General features: G+C 40.8%; 1 protein-coding gene and 1 long non-coding RNA gene across 5 annotated transcripts; both read left to right on the forward strand.

Annotated features, from left to right (window-relative positions):
* The first annotated feature begins 1,228 nt into the window (after nucleotides 1–1,228).
* On the forward strand, nucleotides 1,229–5,407 carry LOC118207543. The gene is made up of 3 exons (XR_004761399.1): nucleotides 1,229–1,494; nucleotides 2,663–3,365; nucleotides 3,981–5,407. It is a non-coding gene; the product is annotated as an uncharacterized LOC118207543 (long non-coding RNA).
* Nucleotides 5,408–5,895: 488 nt separating this feature from the next.
* Nucleotides 5,896–17,180, forward strand: LOC118207277 (tumor protein p53-inducible nuclear protein 2). Of its 4 annotated transcripts, XM_035380669.1 has the most exons (5): nucleotides 6,590–6,885; nucleotides 8,022–8,238; nucleotides 12,443–12,864; nucleotides 13,745–14,228; nucleotides 14,416–17,180. In XM_035380669.1, exons 3-5 carry the CDS (start codon nucleotides 12,741–12,743, stop codon nucleotides 14,678–14,680), a joined length of 873 nt encoding a protein of 290 aa, XP_035236560.1. In that variant the 5' UTR covers nucleotides 6,590–6,885; nucleotides 8,022–8,238; nucleotides 12,443–12,740; the 3' UTR covers nucleotides 14,681–17,180. The 4 variants fall into 4 exon arrangements, with proteins under 4 accessions (XP_035236561.1, XP_035236560.1, XP_035236559.1 ...); XM_035380670.1 differs by lacking the exons at nucleotides 6,590–6,885; nucleotides 8,022–8,238 and adding an exon at nucleotides 5,896–5,956; XM_035380668.1 differs by lacking the exon at nucleotides 8,022–8,238 and having other exon boundaries at nucleotides 6,591–6,885.
* Nucleotides 17,181–19,293: the final 2,113 nt, after the last annotated feature.

Consider the following 19,293-nt stretch of genomic DNA (forward strand, 5'->3'; position numbering starts at 1 on the left):
TGTATTTCTGTTACATTATGGCCCACTCGCAGACCAGTGAGGTTATGTTCCAGTTGGACCTACCAAAGGGAGCTGGGCTGTGGGCAGTAATATTTTTGGGCCGGCTTATGTTATGTAATGTGAGTACAGTCTGACCCTCTGCATTGCTCTGAACTCTTGAACTTGGCACAGTCTTGCACAGTGTGTGTGTGTGTGTGTGTGTGTGTGAGGCACAGAATCCATAGGTACATAGACTGTAAGTATGGAAACATTTTTTGACGGGTTGTTTAATTATTATCATGCTTATGGTTTTTCAAATGTATACATTGCCATAAATTTAACTGAAATAACCGAAGTTCAGGAGCATTATTTTCCACACCAACCAATCCACCCATAAATGACGCATGACCTTCTGTCCCTGTCCCATCAGCTGTTCCCATGTTTCACCTTGTTCCCCCTCTCTACCTCTTTCCCCTTTCCTTCTACCAGCGTCATAACATAACTTCAGGATCTTCATTGCCCGTCTCCCCTGTTGGATTATTCTCTGGACAGGACTGCCCCTTTTCTACTACCTTATGTTTCACTTTTGGTCAGTTCTACAAATAATCCTTAACTTATTTCAGTCATCTGGGATTTTGTTTGTATTAATGAATAATTCTTTCATTGACATCTTCGCTGCACTAAAATATTATGGTATTCCACAACAGACTTGGTGGCCTTGATTTTCAGCTCCTTTTAAGTAATGGCACACCGTATTCTTGGGTTTCTATTTTACTACAGGAATACCTTAATCAGGATACCTGGTTTCTCTAATATATTTCAGCAACGGCCCATTATGGCCCATAATGTCCTTTTTGTATTCTACTGTTGGAATAGTGTTCTCAGAGTGTGCTTGATGAGATTGGTATATAAATGTGGTAGATTAAATAGACACCAACAAATACAGACACAGATATATACTATTTTGAACTCTGTACACTAAATGAAAATTATTCAAGTGCATTTTAAATAATATTAAATGCTATAATGCAGTGTAGGAAAAGCACTTGTTTTTAAATGCTTCAAAATCAACCTGTCAAACCATGGATTTTACATTCATTTCCTCTTAAATGTAATTATAGAAGGAAACAACCCCGGGCAATGTACTGTTATGAAAGTGTCCTTTGGCTTGGGTGAGAGGGTTGGTCCTTTGCACTTTCACAGTGGTAGCCAGGAAACCCTAATCCATCTGGGATTGAAATAGCTGACTTGTTAGGACTAGTAATAGTCTGTGTGGAAGTGTCTGGCTGGCTCCTCTGTGTTGATCCCGCAGCGCACTGCCTGTCCCGTAGAGTGTGCCCTGTGCTGCCAAGGACAACGTGCGGTGGTGGCATTTGCCTTGTAGGGCGAAGATGGCACGAGGGCACTCAAGTGTCCATCTTTGGAGGAGGGAGCAGAAAAGCATACTGGGAGCCCCTGGCTCATTGCCACCACTGCGCTGGTTCTGCAAGTGGCAGAGGACCCGAGAGATCCAAGGTAAAATCAGCAGAGCTGAGAGGACAGGAAACTGTAGACTAGTGCACACAATGCGGCCAGCGTGTGACAACAGGCCTGTAATACAATCTGGTCTCTTTCATGTCATTTCCTGTTGGATTTGTGGTGCCGTACCGAAAAGTAGAGAGAGAAGAATGAGAGAATGCATTAATTGAAGTTTACTTAAATTACTTAAAATAATATTTTAAAAAGGGAGTTTTTAAAATAATATTTCAGTTTTAATATATATTTTTCTTTTGGTGCAGACGGTTTTATATAATTATATGAGTTTCTGATGACCTGCCAGCTTCGTAATGTCTTTTTTTTGGGTTTAAAGCAAGAAAATACACTTCGAGTAACTCCAAAGCAGCTTCTACAGCAAAGTTATGACCAGAGGTCATACATAGGAGCATATTATTTGTATAGCATTTATTCGGTTATAAAAAATGTGTGTTTTATTTTGTGCTGATACTTCTCTCCAGTATGCTCGTGTATGTGTTCTTACATGTCTAGTGTTTACCAAGCTACTTATAAACTGACATTGAACCTGCGATTATGTCTGACTGTGAAACAGAAATGAGTTTCACCTGCATGGCTGAACATTATGCGTTAAAGCCAAAATTCAAGGATCAGGAGTTACAACAGATAGAGGCTGAGGGGCCAAAGAGCGAAAGTGAACCAGTGCACTGTCATGCAATTTTAGGACCACTATCTGCATTTTCAATAGATCTGGGTTACCTAAAAGTAGTGACATTAAGACTTTTTTTCCTGCAAATTAGTTGCTGTTTGGAGGTGCTTCTGTCACATGTAGTACTGTCGTGCTCACATTTTCAACCCCTGGAGACATAATATCTCTGTACAAGGTGCTTGGCAGTTACTTGAAGTGTATTGTCTTGCTTTAATCCACAAACTCAAACTTCTATAGATATCTTAAATATCTCACATCGCACTGTCTGAGCCAAATGAAAATGTATAATAAAACTGAAATAATATTTTCAAAACTCCAAAAAGTGAAGCTTTCTCTTTAATCAAATGTCCATGTGTGAAACTGTGTCGTGTGAAACTGGCGCATAGTTCTGGCATTACTTTGTTTATGAAAATGACAAATTCAAATGGCCACAACCTAATGCTTCATGTTCGGCCATGACATTCGTTCTCTAAAAACCCTCAGAGCTGAAACCGGTTGATAAGTCCAAAACTGCCAAGGCTATCTGCTTCAACTGACACCTTATCACCAGCCAGCAGCATTCAGAGGAAGAGACGCGAGCATGACACTGGGGGAGAGCAGCTGCAGCGTGCAATGCCCAGCACCGTCTTATAAACATCACTCTCGGATGGGTCGGGAGAACTGAATCACACCGTGGTGCACGGGTGGCTTTGCAGTGCTAGTCAAACACTGAGCTAACTCTGCCTCCCTTCCTTCTCTTTTAACATCTGAGCTAAGAGCATCAGTTTTACCACACAACCTACCAATCTCTCTGATCCATTCCCTCCTGTAAATCCCCTGGTCTGCTCTAGAGACAATTCTCATAAAGTCATACATTGCCCTGAACACCAAACCCTGGATTGGGCACAATGACTGTCTCTGGATTAGAAGAAGTATAGACATCAGAATACCTCAGCCTCACAGAGCAGACCCCATTGTACCTACAGCAGCACAGGGTCCTGTGTGTGATGCGCACTCAGCTCATTGCATAATTTAATGACCCGTAAGGGGTCAGTCTGCACAGCATTGACATGACGCCACAGTTCAGCACCCAATGGAGACAGGAATTCCACAGGACCTGACCTTTCTCCTACTTCTGAAGGGGAAAAGGCCCGGAGCTCAGGAAAAACTATAAAGTCCGTTGAGCTGTCCAGGGACCCAACAGCTGGTAAAGATCTGAATGTGTCTTTTCTATATAGAAGCAGTTACCTCCATGTATTTTTTAAATTTTTATTTAACCTTTATTTACCCAGGGTAGGTTCACTGAGCACAGATGCTCTTTTGCAGCAATGCCCTGCTTCCATGTACCGCCACTTTCTTGCTTGTCATAGTGCAATGCTTTTTGGATTGCACTATGATGTGTTGCCTTTATCTTAGTTTTATATCACGCTGAAGTGTACTTTACACATTTAAGGTAATGACGATTCAAAAAACGTGGAATTGGAATTATTCTAACAACACATGTACACAGATCCAACATAACTATAGTACCATGATAGCACACTATATAGCACACTCGTGACTTCCAGTTGGAATGTGTTCATTGTTCAATTGATAATTTGGATCACACTGATCACTGCTTAATACAGTGTCAACATTGTCCATCTGATTGTGCAACAAAACAATTGCACTTGGAAGGAACAGCAGTGTGTGGGTACTATTTATCCTCACAAGATTGGTAGTACACATACATTTATTCATGCATATATTATGTACAGTTTATACACCAACACTGAGCCTCTTATTATTGGGTGTATTTGTTCTGGAATTTCCCATGCTGCAGGTGTCAGGCAGGCACGGAATGAAAAAGAAGGTGGTTTGTCCTTCTCGCGTCGCATGTTGCTTAGCACCTGGTAACAGAAGAGGCCCAGGCCCAAGGCAAGGTGCAGCAGCAGCATGTTGTGATCACATTGCAGCAGGACACGCTCAATGCGCTGGCCCTTAAAGGCCACCTTGAAAGACGCCAACAAGGTGAGGAGCAGCGAATATAGAACTGAATGTGCTGACTCAGCTCCCTCAACATCTTCAATCCCTTTTCAGTCTGAGTTTCATGTGTGCAGTCTTACCAAAACACATGCACAAATGCACCAGATGAATACTATATAGAAACGTGACAGAAAAAACTATGAACTGTTTAAATGTTTAAATTGAGGTTTTTCCATCACTGAGACATATATATTTAACGAGAGATTATAGATGTTAGTGCATTTAAATAGTAAATAGTTTGTAGTGAATTACCAGAAGTGACAAAGTTGAAGATTAGGCCAACCCTTCAAGGAACTGGCTAACTATAATCTGTGAGATTATCAGTTTTGGGCCAAGAATGGCAGTCCAAAAACCACTCTGAAAGCCTAGTTGACATGGAGTAGTGAATGTAAACAGCATTTTTTAATTTTAAAAACTTTCTTTTACTAACGCATCCTGAATATTCTCCAGTGTCAATGCTGTCAGGCTGTTTGGACTTCATTATCCCAGATCATAACTGGCCTCAGCTGTGCACTGACAGGCCCTTTCCTGTATGGGCCTGGGTCAACAGAGATGACAAAATGATACCATCTCTTCTCTGAGGGTGTCAAATGTCTCTGTGTCATATTGAGCATGTCTCTTTGCCCTGTCCCCTGGATTAGGTAATAATATACCCAGAGCCTCCCTCCCAGCCAGTCTGAATCCCATTAGCCATCACCTTCATTCCTCACGCCCGCTGAAGGGATCTGAAGCCTGGCTCAAGCCCTTTTAAGGGGGGGTGTGAGATCAGGTGAGGACCAGTGTCCTTCTCAGTCTGATGACAACTCCGACAGGTCCTTGCCCTGTGTTGGGAGGGGCCTGAGCTGAGCTCAGGCATCTTAAAAGGATGGCATGCATTCTTGACTTAAAGGCGCATTGTACATTGCTATCTGCTACAGCTGATAACAACACCTCCCAGCTTTAAATAAAATGTAAAGTAAAATGTAAAAACTGTTTTTTGAGCTGACTGTGTTCTTTGTTTTGCTTCCTATTCATCCGTGTGAAGTCAAGTGACACATATGTTTTAAAATATTTTAATGTAAAAATAAAATTGCAGCAGAGAAGACATTGTGAATGTTTAATTAAAAAAAAAATGGATCTGTGACTTTTTATTGGTTTTCCCAACTTTCTATTTGTCAGGATGAGAGGGTAACTAATAAATGATGTGTACGTTAGAAATATGGGATACTTTGCTGATCTCTCACATCTTCTCACAGGTGTACTCACACAAATGGCAGTGCTGCCTAAATCATGATGACACACTCAGGATTGTGATGATATCCATACCGCCTATAATTGTTTTACCATTCACTCACTCCTCCCTCACCCTCAAGTCCTCAAATCCACTGCTTCCCCCTCTCTCTCACACTCACACACACACAAGCACACACACTCATACACATATTTATGGACTTCTATTTGGTCAAATTATAATAAATAAATAAAAATAGAGTAATGCAAGTGTGTGTGGTTCTCACTGGAAATGCTTTACCAAGACTAAGAGCAAATCTTTTAAAGCAATGGGCTCCCATTGGCTGCTTAGGCACTGCATTCAGACTGGATCCTGCCGAAATGGCTATTTGTCTGGAGCAGCATTTGAAGCCCCTCCCCTTTACGTCAGAGAAAAATGATGGAAGGGGAGGGGGATGAACATAATTTGAACATTACAATGATATGAAGAGGAAGTGCTACAACAGCAGTTATTTTTAGCCGTGTGATATGCATTTATATTGTATTACATGATTGTTGGGGGAGGTGAGCGACTTGTTTTATCAGACTTTGAATATGAAAATTATCGTTAATGAAAAATAACTTTAAGACAAGTCACATTCATTTACTGCACAATGCACAAAAAAGGCATATTTACAAAACAGGAGTAGTTGGAAGTTTTTTGGAGGGAGGGGGATATACTGTTGGAAAATGTATCGGGTATAAATTTGATAACGAAATTCGAGAAAAAAAAACATGATTAATTGACCGAGTAATAATTTATATTCTTTCTCATTAAAACAACCTGTTTACTTAAAACAATTGCGAGCCAATTCAAATAGTTATTTCGGTTGAACGTATTTGTATGCAATTAACATTAAATGTAAATCATAGTAGTAAAATTGAACTGCTTTTCGGTCAGATATAGACTAGCTAAATGATAAGATCAAATCAACGGACTCATTGTTTTAATCATAGTGCCGCAGCACTTCGATGGCTTCCTTCTGTTCGATAGCCTACGCTGTGTGGAATTGCTCTACTCACTGAACAAGGTGACATTTCAGTCTCCCCACCCCCGTCGTTTTAAATTGAGGCCGAGCTTGTGGCTTGTGTAAAATTTGGATTGGTCTACAGCGCAAATGGGCGGAGAAAGGGCGTTACTATGAGCGTTGTGATCTCACGATCAGCTGTTTGGTATGTTCTAAATTCTGATCCAAGGATCAGCTGGGCGCAGCAATAACAGCAGAAAAATCTGCAGGAGGAAAACAAGTGTAAAGCTGCAGGTTTTAAGAAAAATAAGCGGCGAAAATTCAGTTTTACATGGAGTATTTCTTCTGAGAAGAAAGCCTTTTTATTTTTATAGTATAAAAATCTACCTCATCGAAAGGCTACCTAAAGCTGTGCTTTAAGATTTAACTGTTATTTTAAATGTTTTGATCACCGTGTTTACAACTTGAAAAACATTGCGGAGGCAGGTAAGCGGTTAATATAATTTACGTTATTTTTGTATTTCGTGTTTGTTGTTGACATCTAACATAAGGGCCACTACCGTCAGAGATATTTTTTGTGCTCTGGACAAAATGTACCTATTCAGCTACACTACCGAAGAATATGCTAATTGCGATACGAGTCAAGTAGCCTATCAATAATGCATTCAATATTTTCAAAAGAAAGACGATTTCCATTTTGATCATATTTGCTGTACTATGCACCAGTATACACTATTATGATTACTATTACGATGATAATTAGACTATTCTGCACACTGTGGCTTGGGTGAAATTTCTTTTCACATTCTGGCGACTCTTGTCACCTACAGTAGCCTACGCTACAGACAATGTACAGGGATTTTCCTAGTTTATGGAGGGTTTTTCTCTGTTCAGTAGCTTCGCATCTGTGATAACTAATGTTCGGGAATTTCATTTCCAGAGCCTTAACAGAAGCCTAATTATGGCATGTAGCGCTAGGCGATGGTTCTTGTGAACCAAAAAAAAAAAAACCCGTGGAAACATTCGTAAGGCTGACTGAATTGTCAAGGCTTGACACAGATACTTGGAAAGAAGAACGAAAATATAAAATTTTCTCTTTGTTTTTTGTAAATTAAATGCATCAGTGTTTTCTGTAACATTAATGCCGCATTTTACAGAAAACGGATCCCTGTGGATCAATCGATTCTTCAACGTCAGTTTTCATAGTGTCGATCTGTCATTGCTCTGACCCCTTGCTCTCCCCGCTCTGTAGAACGGACGTTTAGCTTACACGGATAATTAATGTTTAGCCTGTGCATTTGACAAGGATTTATTCCAAGGATTTAGCCCCCTTTAAATAGACAGAAAAAGAAAAAACCTTCAAAACGTAATCTTGGCTTGTTACAGACGTAACCATGGCTTTGCTTGTGATGTTGTATCCATGGACTGCGATGTTTTTTCTTTTTCCTTTTTGGATTTGCATGTTTTGAATGAATGCGGTGCAAATGCTAGAGAACGGAAAACAGTCCCCTTTGCTTTCGCTGGAAGACGGATACGCTAATTTCATAATAATGGCCGCAATATTTCTATTTTTTAACCCCCCTTTCCTATTTTTTCTTTTATCTTTTCCCTGTTTTTTTCAGCCCCTGTAAGGTAGGCTGGCCGACAAGCAGCTTCGGTGACGTCAAAGTAAATCGTCATGCGATAGCCTACGTACGAGGTCTTGTTTTGTTTGCAAAGCTCCTCCTTCCTCCTACTTCGAGCCTACTTCAGCTGTCCCTCCCACTTTGGCACTCAAGTCCAAGCTGTTACTGATTGAACTCTGCGTAGCGTAACGTTCGCGTCCCATCTGTCAGATAGGTACTTTTACGCTTGGAGTTTTGCTTATTTTTAACATGCGCCATGTCCTTAACCATGTGGAAGAAATATAAATAATGTTAAGATTTACTCCATGCTCTTGCAGTCTGACTGTTCTACTGGCTCATATAATCTAGTAACACAGTGATGAGTAGGCGTAATTCAAGGCGGATAAAGTGATTAGAAATATCCATGGAAGACTTTTACACCTATAGTTAGTTGCATCTCCTCTGTGTCGGTTCTGGGTTTTTTTTCACATACTGTTTGTATATATATTAATATTTGAATCTTTTTGATTTAAATACCGCAGATCCCAACACTGATATCATTGGTTCTTAAAATAGCCTATGTAATCATCATACTTGTATTGAGTTAACTCTCAACATTTTGATTGCTGGACGTTCTAAATGTTGGCAATATTGGAAAAGGAAACATTAATTCCGTCTGTAAGTTGAAGCTTACATGCTTCAACTTACAGCAGAAAAAAGATGTGCGTGATTTATGTTAATCATACTTTCTCACTTCAGTATCAGGAGTTGGTTGTCTTGTTTACTAAATTGCGTTCATTAATCGACACATTACATACCTGCTAGGACACGTACCACATACCATGATAACACCATACATGCATTGCTTGCGTCTCGATTTTCCTTGCAAATTACATGTAAGTAAATATTATTGGGGATGGGTTTCCTTTCTTTTCTATGTCACACCCTGGTTTCATCCTGCTACAAATGGAAAGATTAACTTTGAGTTTTATTACAAGTGATATTTTTATTTGTCTATTTTTAAGAGTATACAAAGATGTTTAATGTTTGAGAGTTCCCTCCAAGCACATCCGTAAAATGTTTACTAAACTTCTTTTTTTTTTTTTCCGACTGCTTTTCCCTGTGCTTTGGGTGAGAGGCAGGAATTCATCCTGGACAGGTTGCCAATCTATCGCAGGGCGCCACACACACCATCCACTCATACACTCATACCTATGGCCAATTTCGAGTCTCCAATTAGCCTCCAATAGACTAGGATTTGAACCCAGTCATGTTGTGAGGTAACAGTGCTACCCACTGCACCACTGTGCCGCCCAACACTATCAGAGTCTAGTCAGGTCATAATCAAAAAAGTAAAAAAAGTGCTGCTTCAGAAAGTATGTACGGTGTCTTCTTAACCTCACCACTCAATATTTTAGTCAATATTTAGTTTATTCTGGTAGTGCTAGCAAACCCTCTACTATAACAGAAAGTACTGTGAGGAATAGGATTGTCATCTTTTAAATTCTGATCTCTCTTTATTATTCATGTTATCAATATACCTTGTCCATCCATGTACTGTTTTACTTGCACTATCAAGGTTTAAAGCAATTGACAAGCATAGATTTCCTCTAATATACTGTATGTTTGTGGTGTCAACCTACTTGAAGGCTGCCTTTTTTTCAGAAAATTTAATTTAGTGTTACCATGCTTAGTGGAATGCTCTCTCAAGCTGTAACAAAAACAAAATGTCTGTCATAGACCTGGAAACCTGTCCAGTGGCCAAGCCAAACAAGTGAAATATGAAAATGACACATATTTTCCATTTATCATTTTGGCATCATGAGCTAAGGAAGTAGTTTGGCCTATCTTTTTGAGGGTTGAGCTATTAAACATTGCCATGGTGAAGTCAAATGGGACATGCAACTATGAGTGCCTGTATGTATAAGAGTTTTATTATATTATTCATGGCTGCAGTGCTGGTTGATCTGCTGAGGTCAGCCACCTGGACTCACTAAGGGGATGAGACCTTACACTTTTCGACCGCTGTGTGTCTTTCATTGTTGGAGTGATCTTCAGAGAAACTCTTGGTTGAGCTATTTTCCGTTTATCAGCAAACACCTCCTCAGACCTTGGCAGGCCTGGCAGGCAGATTCTTCTTAATCGGTGGTCATGTTAGCCACCCATCCCCCATGTGCTCTCAAGCAGCTGGCCTCTGACAATGGGACTCAGCAGGAGGGCAGTTGTCCCCTGTGAATTTGATTGTGTTCAGTCATTAGCCATTCACCGTGTATGAAAATTAAAGTGGTAGCTTTTCAAATGAGTGTGTCTTGTTCATTTTCATGAAAAGGTAATGTAAAGCAGAACAGGACACTGGGTCCTATGTTCTGGTGGTTTCGAATCTATGGTGGGGCACTTCTGGTTTTCCATGGCTGAATGATTTCACTCCTAATCCACTATACATTTGTGCAGTATTATTCATTGTTTAGTGTATATGTGTACAACAATAGCATGAAAATAACATTAAAGCCCAATTTAGGAAATGAATAACTTCTTATTTGAAAAAAATGGACTCAGTCCTTCATAAAGTTAATGAGTATTATGAGAAATAATTATAGTGGCCAAAGCCCAGATCTCAGTTATTTTCCAAAACAATTTACAGAATATCGGGTGTGCCAACTTCAGCATAAGCCAGAGAATGGATCGTCTGTGTGTGAAGTTATCAGTGAGAACTGTAACTTAACCAAAACACATAGCTTCCCTGTGATGTAACAGTAGATCTGTCGATATAACAAGAAAAGACTGGGAAGCCATTTTAAGGAGATGCTTCAGTTTGTATAAGAGTGAAAACTGTAAGCATCAAAATGGCTTCATTGATTACTGTCACACATAAATGCAGCAGAGACCGTACAATCAGGCTGTTCCCTGTACTTCCATGTCTAGGATGTTCTGGTTGGTAATAGAGGTCTGGTACATTTTGTGCTGGTGCATTTGTTATAGACACAGATATTCACTCAAAGTCTCAGCTCTGGATAGTCTGTCTTTGGTTGCACTCCTTGATGAATATTTATAATGTGATAGAACACCATAATGCTTTTGGCTTCAAATTGACATATGAACATTTATGATATATGATATAGATATGATCATTTAATGTCATTCAGACTGAGGTCTAACTCTTTAGTAAATTGAGTACCTGTGACAGTTCCATCAGCCTCTCAGTGTTTAGAGGAATTTTGTAGCAGTATGCCCACCATATATCTCACTCTTGACATACTAATTAACTGCTTCACTTTTTCACTGCTTCATATTTAGTACCCAATACTCTCTTTTAATGTCACTGTGACTGTATACTTTAAGAAAATTAAAGCCATATAAACTGACTTACCTGTTCCCAGCAATGTCACCTCAGCTCAGCATCATCTGAGATCTGAAGGGAAAAGAACATCTTCACAGTATCTGGACTTTGACGCACTGTTAATCTGTGACGCATGACCTGGGTCTTTTCATTTGGGTTGACAGAGATACAGATTGCAGATCCTTGGGTGTAAAGGCCTTAGTTCACTTCCCACACTAATCTGACAGAGGCCTATTCTTACTCCTCACTGCAGATTTTATCAAATGAGGCAATCCCATGTAAGATATAAGATGTTTTTATTTAGCACAACATATATATATCACCCAAAGAAATCATGTTCATAAAGCAACATCATGGTAGGTTGACTCTTCTATATAATTAGGGCCTGCATGCCTCCATCCTGAATGAACCAATAAAAAAATCATCAGCTGCTCTGATCTAATAAGAAAGATATGTCATTCTATTACAGTAAGCTTGCTTAATTTCACAACTGTCAGCCAGACCATCCCTGTGTGGAAGAGATGATAAAACCTGATGCACATTGATAATCCTCCTCTGAGAAAATGGCTTCTTCTAAGAGTAATCTAATAAACTGTGGAAAAACACAGTAAAAGGTCACAGGAATGTCAACTATTTAGGTTTTCCTCTTTAAAAAAAAAAAAAAAGTCTTGATTCAGTCACAAGTTTTTCCTCTCAGAGGAAATAGCAGTCTGGCCAATAGATTCAATCTCTCAGGTCCAGATGGGATCTGCTGTGACTGTGCATCACATTGGTTTTGTTTGTTTTCCTACTCCAGAGTACCACATACAAATTATAATCGGTGGTTTCTATGTGAAATTGTGTGTGTGAGTGTGTGAATGTGTGAGTGAGTGACATGTGGTGGGAACCGGTTAAGGAAAAACATGGGTACGAAGAATGCTTTGTTAAGAAGGGACCTAATATTGCTTATGATAAGTGCAGTGCATTGAGAATGTTATACTGAGAGAATGATGGTCAAGTGATCCATGTGGGAGACAAGCAATGTACTCTATTACAGTATGCTTAGGAATATCAGTTGTAATTAATGCAATTATCTTGTGTCTCTCATCTCTGAATCAAACAGGCCTTTGCACCAATATCAACTGAACCCTTACATTTGCACTAAGGAAGCATTTTGGCTCCACTGGAAATTGTCCACCAACAAGATCAAGAAGGGGCTAAAGTGTGAGGTGAAGTGAAGAAAGCCAAGGCAACGTGCATACACCTTCTGCTCTCGCTAGTCGTGGAAATATAAAGAAATAAAGAACCATTCAAAGACAGATAATAGTCAGTTGGGCAGAATTTTGAATAGAAAAGGCAACTTCTATTGAGGACCACCCCAAATTCCACCTGATCCCATCGCAGAACCCTTCAACTCGGCCATGTTCCAGCGTCTGAGCAGCCTGTTCTTCGGAGAGGTTGAAGATGCATCCACAGACCTGAAGGGGCCCAAGCCATGTGTGACAGAAGCAGATGAGGAAGGCTGGCTGCTAGTAAACCTGCCTGGTGAGTGTTGCTCTGGAGTCTGGCTAGGACTTCCCCTCTGCATCTATGTTCTTGGCTGGGGTCAGACCCTGTGTGATCCAGTAATCCATGGATCCACAGGCTCTCATCCATGTTGCTTCGTGTACTGTCCGTATGACTGAATAACCTCAAATTCCAGCTGAGTCTGAACTGGGGGATGGGAGACAGCACCACCAGGGGATGGATGGAGTTTGGCCAATTAAAGCTAGTGCAAATTTTTTTTTTTTTTCCCCATTTCCAAATGAGTTTTTTATTGTAACTTCTGAAAAGTGGCTGTTGAAATCACTATTTAAAAATATTTTAAATAACATGATCTATCAAACAGTTTACAAAGGCTTTGGCACCTGCATATAAATTAGCCTTGTGCCCCAAAGCAGGGGTAACCAACTATGTTTCTGGAGATCTACCATCCTATAGGTTTTCATTGCAACCAAAACAAAGCTCATTCAACAGCTTGAGATCTTGTTGAGATGATAATTAGTAGAGTCAGGGGTGTAAAATTAGGGTTGAAATGAAAACCAACAAGATGGTAGATCTCCAGGAACAGGGTTGGTTACAGTGGTAAAGCATTAGTATGAGAGTGAGGCAAGGTCTGTTTCTGGCCTGTATCAAAGTAAAACACAGGGCGATATAGTAACTAATGATTCCTGTTTTTTATTTTCTTTGTTGTTTTTATCTTCTTCCTTTTCCCTCCATTTTATTTGAATCTTCACACCTTTCTACACTGGTGTGTTTGTGTGTGTGTATCCATTGTGCTTATATTCCTCCATGCCTGCATGGGTGTTTTTTCCCCTGCCTTTCCCAAAAATGCACTGGTGTGTATGAACGCTCCCTACTTGCTGGTCCCTTGGAATGTTGCCAGGGGAAGATGGCTGGGTAGAGTCGGTGAAAGGCAGTACTGAAACGCCAGCGCCACCATGTTCTTTGGCACACAATGATTGTCTGGTGGTGGAGCCATGCAAGCCCTCACAGACAGCAGCCCCTCCCCCATGCAATCACCGCAGGACTAAAGTTGGTGTGATGAGAGCAGTAGAACTCTCTTTCCTTGTCTTTCCTGATGGGTCAGAGGACAGGGCAGTACTCTTTGGCTCCTCCCCTCTCCCGCAAGGCTCCACCCCAGCATCCCCAGGCTCTCGGAGTGACTGTAGCAGCGGCCCTGAGCGCTGCTGTATGGATGAGAGCTGGTTTGTCACCCCTCCCCCCTGTTTCACTGCAGAAGGGGCCACTGCTGAAACCAGCCCCATGGAAGACCTCCTAATTGAACACCCCAGCATGTCCGTCTACGTCTCCCCTAGCAACCTGTCTATCGTCGAGGAGAGTACAGCCAGCCTGGGTGTCAGCGTAAGGTAAGCAGGGACTTTGTCACAGGATCTGTAACAACAGATTATGCTGTCTTACTTTACTAATAACCAAAAATGTAACCAAATTCCTTGATTGTGCATTCTCTTTATTACTCCATTCCTGCCCGTATCACCCATCCTCTCTCCTTTTTTCCTCTTGTTCTACTGTTTCCTCTGCATCCGCCTCTCTCAGCATGGTGACGGATCCCGCACCCCCTGCTGTGCAGACCAACGCGCCCCGCAGAGTCACCCGGGGGACGGCCTCACAGGCGGGGCAACTGGGCAAAGTGACCCAGATGCCCCGCGTGCAGCGGGCCAAGGCGCGGGCCGACCGCCGCCACCTTAGCCGCAACCGCCTGCAGCGGCAGAACCGCGTCCGAGAGCAGGCCCCCCGCCACACCGCTCATGCCCGCGGCTCCTTCCTGCATCAGCCGTGCCAGCGTAGCTGCAGCCACTGAGGTGCCTGGAGGGGGTGCTGTTTACACCGAGGGCATTATAACTCCCTCACTCACACCCTGTCACCCCCTCTGCACCTTCTCCAGCCCCTGACTCCATCACAGGCGCCTCCTTTCATCCTCTCTGCCATCAAGCCCTCCTTCACACTCTAGGTGGTCCTGTGTTTGTCCACCCAAGGTACCTGTTAGCATTGTAATACTAGAAAAAAGACTTACTGTTGCCTGCATGTCTGTTTCACTCGTCTCTCAAATGTTATTCATTTTCCTTTCCTTTCTCATTCTCCCGAAGGGAACGCATTTGACCCAAACACCCAAGGAATCACTGAAATAGATTGAGGCCCCTTTTTTATTTAGAAATGAAATTTAGGACGGCATTAACTCCCACATGCTTAAAACATTTCTTTGCGCTGGGAGCTCAAGAAGGCTTTAAACCTGGGTGTGGAGAGGCTAAAGTTAAAACCTTGTCTTAAGGTGATCTCTGCACAAGGACAGGCTTTCCTCAAAGACACACTATGGACAGTTCTGCCTTGGTACAGTGTACGTGCATGTGTGACTATCTGAGCATGTCTACATAAGTGATCATTTTAATAGACAGGGATCTTTACAGAAAGGACAGGACAAGGACATCCATATGAAGTATCAGTTCCTTATTTGCTTTCAAGTATGAATTGAAAAAATAATTGTTTATTTTTTGATTCCAAAGAGGAAGAAAATAATACCGTGGAATGTGTTAAACTTCCTTTCCCTGTTCCTGGAGCAATGAAGCATCTCAGGTCATGTTTAGTGAAGTCTATTTAGTTTACCCTGCAAGGAGATAATGGACAGAAATCGGTACTCAGGGACAGGGGAAGGGTTTTTTCTAACACTGAGGGTTAAAGACATGTAAAGGAATGTAAGAGCAAGACGAAAACGAAATTAAAAGGATGTACATCAGGGCTGTTCAGCTATTAGCCATTTGATAATTAAAAAGCATGTACAAAATGCATTATGCACATGCATAAACAATTGTCACGATGTCCAGGTCTGCATCTGCACAGTGTTCACATACCTTCCACCACTGACAAAATAATAATTAAGACGCAGACATATTCTAAGAATGCATACAAATGAACATATTGCTTATTGACATATTGTTTGATAAATTACTTTTGGAAAATATCTGGCTTGTAAGCATCATTTTTAAATATCTGGCCCTCGTGAAATGGTATTTTGAAGAACCCTGATGTACATGATAGTTGAAGTAGAGAACAAGGGAAGGAAATGTTGTATGTAAAGAGTAACCCTATGAACATCTAATGACAGTTTTATTTAAGTGATATCTCATCAATATAGCAATAATCACATGCAATAAAGCAATTTCTCAAAATATGCTGCAGTACTATGAAAGGAACATTTGATCATTATATCTTGCCATTTGAAGTTCTGACCATGTATCATAACTGTGACTTAAACTTCTTTATGTTTAGTACAGTCTATCTCATTGTATACTTTTAGACACTTTGCATATAGATGTGATAAGCAGCATAAATGAGAATTGCAATAGTGTTTTGCAAGAGTTTTGAGTATTTTGAAAGAATGTATATACATTTTAGGGTTCTTGGAGGGTTGTGGGATGAGGTGTGTTAAGTAAGTTAAAACACGGTATAGAAGGCCATTCTTTATCATTTTTTCTGAGCATTTGTACTTTTCCCCAAGATTATGGAAACTAAACCTTTAGGCATTGTAGGGCTCTCTTTTCCCAGTGTCTACTGGTTACATTGTCTCACTGTGAAAGCCTGTCCTTGTAGTGGCTAAGAGGTTAAGACTAATAGCGATTGATGCCATTTTTCCACAAATCTAAGTGCTGCAGTTTGGCCGAGTTCATGCCATCACTGTGAAACATATACCTTAAGAAAGCAGAGAAAAACCATCTTCCTCTTTGCGCCTCCCACATTTGTTCTGTTAAAGCAGTACCATTTCCATAACCCGCGTGACATCATCACATTTCCAGGAAAAGTGTCCTACTGAAGCCAATCCCATCATTGTGAATCAGTATTATGAGTGTGCTTGGGGAGGAAGCCAGTCTGTATGTCCCCTGCCCCTCCGGCTCCCCTTCCCCCCTTCTGTTTTCATTATGTCCTCTGATCAGTGTTAACTTGATCTGGTCTTTTGGTTCAAACTTGCAGTCTCCAAGGACAGAATGTTTCTAACCATGATGTATTTTCCCCATGATATCTTTCTTTGATAGCTCATCCAAATGTAACCATGTCCTCCACTTAAAGATATGCATATATTTATTAAAAATAATAGTAACAAAAAAGCCTAGCATTACGTATGGTGCTGAAGTATATGAATATATATACTAAAGTTTGTAAATTGAAAATAATTGATATAAGTTTGCATTTTTTGTCTTATCTTTTTGTGAGTTGAAGTTTTAGCAGTGTGCTGTGTGTTGTTCCTATCTGAAATTTGTGTATGAGAGATGTATGCTTTCATGTACAGGTTAAAATGTGCATTTTTAAAAGCTAGACTGAGAATTAATCATTTGTTTTCTTGTAGTTTTAAATTTTTACCCCTGCTCTTAAGAGATCAAAGTGTCAGAAGTACTCAGGATATATTTACTTAATCTCCCCATTCAACCACATGCATAAAGGCTTAGTAGTCGTATGATGTAGTTTCAAAAGATACATGCTGAACCCCACCTCCCTTGGTTTCCTACATCTAGTTAAAGTTGTTGAATTCACTGACTTATTCCACAGGAGACAGCCTTTTTACCAGGAACTGTTTCAGGATTGCCCCCTAGAGGTAATACTGAGAATTGGTCAACTAAATTTAAGATGGCTATGTCTTTGTTATGATTGCTAAGATGTTGGGGTCTTTTAAGTAATTTAAGAGAAATCCAATACTTTCTGAGCTTTAGTGTAGTGGGGAGGCTGCTTCAGTTAGCATAAAATATGATTTTTGGTATTATATTATTTATCTTTGTAGAAAATCCTATTTTTTCTAACACAAATCACAAACCAGCATTTCCCTATACTGTTGCTGCCAATTATATTGTGTGCGTATATATATATATATATATATATATATATTCATTTTGAATTACTGTGTATATCTGTTTGATTATTTTGAGACACTGTTGGGACACCCTAAAAGCATGAGAACTGGTATTGAGTATGTTACCGGAAAGTAAATGCACTAGCTCCCTGTGGCTCCCACTTGGCTCCTTTCAGCCCTGTTTGGCCCACTTTTTACTCTGATTGCTAAACCACAGTGCCTCTAGGGTTGATATTCTGACTCACTTCATGGTGCTTCTTATAAAGAGGTTCCCTGGAGACCAAGGGACATGTAACCGTGGAACTGCAGGGGCCCATCCTTAAAGAGGGGTTAGCTTGGGGCCCACCACAATGTCTTATTTCTCATTCTTATTTTCTTTTAGCCCTCTCACCTCTGGTCCCTTTTTGTTTTTTTTGTTTTTTGTTTTTGTTCTTCTGTGAGAAAAATGTTTCACTGAGATGTGAGGTAGAGTGGTTTGGAGGATTATGTGACATAACAGGTCCACCAGGTTTATCTGTGTGTAATGGGAGTAATGTGAGTGGCGGTATGGGAGGGGAAGGCCGGGGGGGGTGGGGGGGGGGGGGGGGGGGGGGGGGGGGGGGGGGGGGGGGTGGGGGGAGCATAGATTTAATGAAGAAATTATTTGAAAAATTGCTTGTGTTTTGTCCTATTGCTATTAGAACTATTGTTACTCTAATGTTTCAGATATAAGGGTTGAATGTTGGGGGTTTTATTTGCTCTGCACCCTTGAAATATGGCAGCTTCAGAGAAACAGAATGAACACCAGATGCATCCAAATGATTAAGCTGGTTAGGGGTTTACCAATACGTTGTGTAACACCCCACCAACACCAACCTCCCCCCCCCCCCCCCCCCAAAAAAAAAAAAACATATTAAAAAAAACTTGGTGTATCTGATGTCTATGGTGATTGTGCCTTTCACTTTTCTGCATGGTTTTTGTGATGTACTGATTTTTCCATCCCCAATAGACAGAAGTCCATCAACAGTAGAGACATATGCAAACAAAGGATGGGGTTCCAGCAACCATTCTGAAATGCAGGTACCAGGCAAAAAGATCAATAAACACTCAGGTTCACACCTGAATCATGTCTCATTATTTGAATCCCTGGTTAATGGGGACATGAGGCCTCCGAAGTGCCAATTGGAAAGAGCGCGTCTGTTTGTCTGTGCACATGTGCATGTGAGTGTAGGGGAATAGCTGGTGTGGAGCTGGATAGTTGTTGCATAGAGCCTACATAGGAACTACAGACGGTAGGAGGGGCCAGGCGGTGAACCTAGGAAGTAACAGGAAACAGCCTCTACTGAGCATGCTTGAGGGCAAAAGGTATTGCTGCCCATTGAATTCAATGTAGAAACCAAGGTGATTTAACAACCAAAGAGAACATCATCGGTCCCTTTTTTGTGATCATACATTTCATTATGTGCAGCAGTTTCTGAAACAATGGCTGTTTTGGTCCAGAAGTCTTTGGAAAATACTTATTATATTGTGCATATTTTATTACATAATGCATATTTTTCAATCTGCTTTTCATATGAAACGTAACGGTCCTTAATCCACTT

The sequence above is a fragment of the Anguilla anguilla genome, chromosome 11 (assembly GCF_013347855.1).
Source record: "Anguilla anguilla isolate fAngAng1 chromosome 11, fAngAng1.pri, whole genome shotgun sequence".
NCBI classification, from domain to species: Eukaryota; Metazoa; Chordata; class Actinopteri; order Anguilliformes; family Anguillidae; genus Anguilla; species Anguilla anguilla.

What these genes read in the sequence shown, in the direction of transcription:
- LOC118207277 (XM_035380670.1), top strand. Translation starts at nt 12,741, where the DNA reads ATGTTCCAGCGTCTGAGCAGCCTGTTCTTCGGAGAGGTTGAAGATGCA. An exon ending in GCTGCTAGTAAACCTGCCTG is followed by an intron (nt 12,865 to 13,744) that starts GTGAGTGTTGCT and finishes GAATGTTGCCAG; the next exon opens with GGGAAGATGGCTGGGTAGAG. An exon ending in AGCCTGGGTGTCAGCGTAAG is followed by an intron (nt 14,229 to 14,415) that starts GTAAGCAGGGAC and finishes CGCCTCTCTCAG; the next exon opens with CATGGTGACGGATCCCGCAC.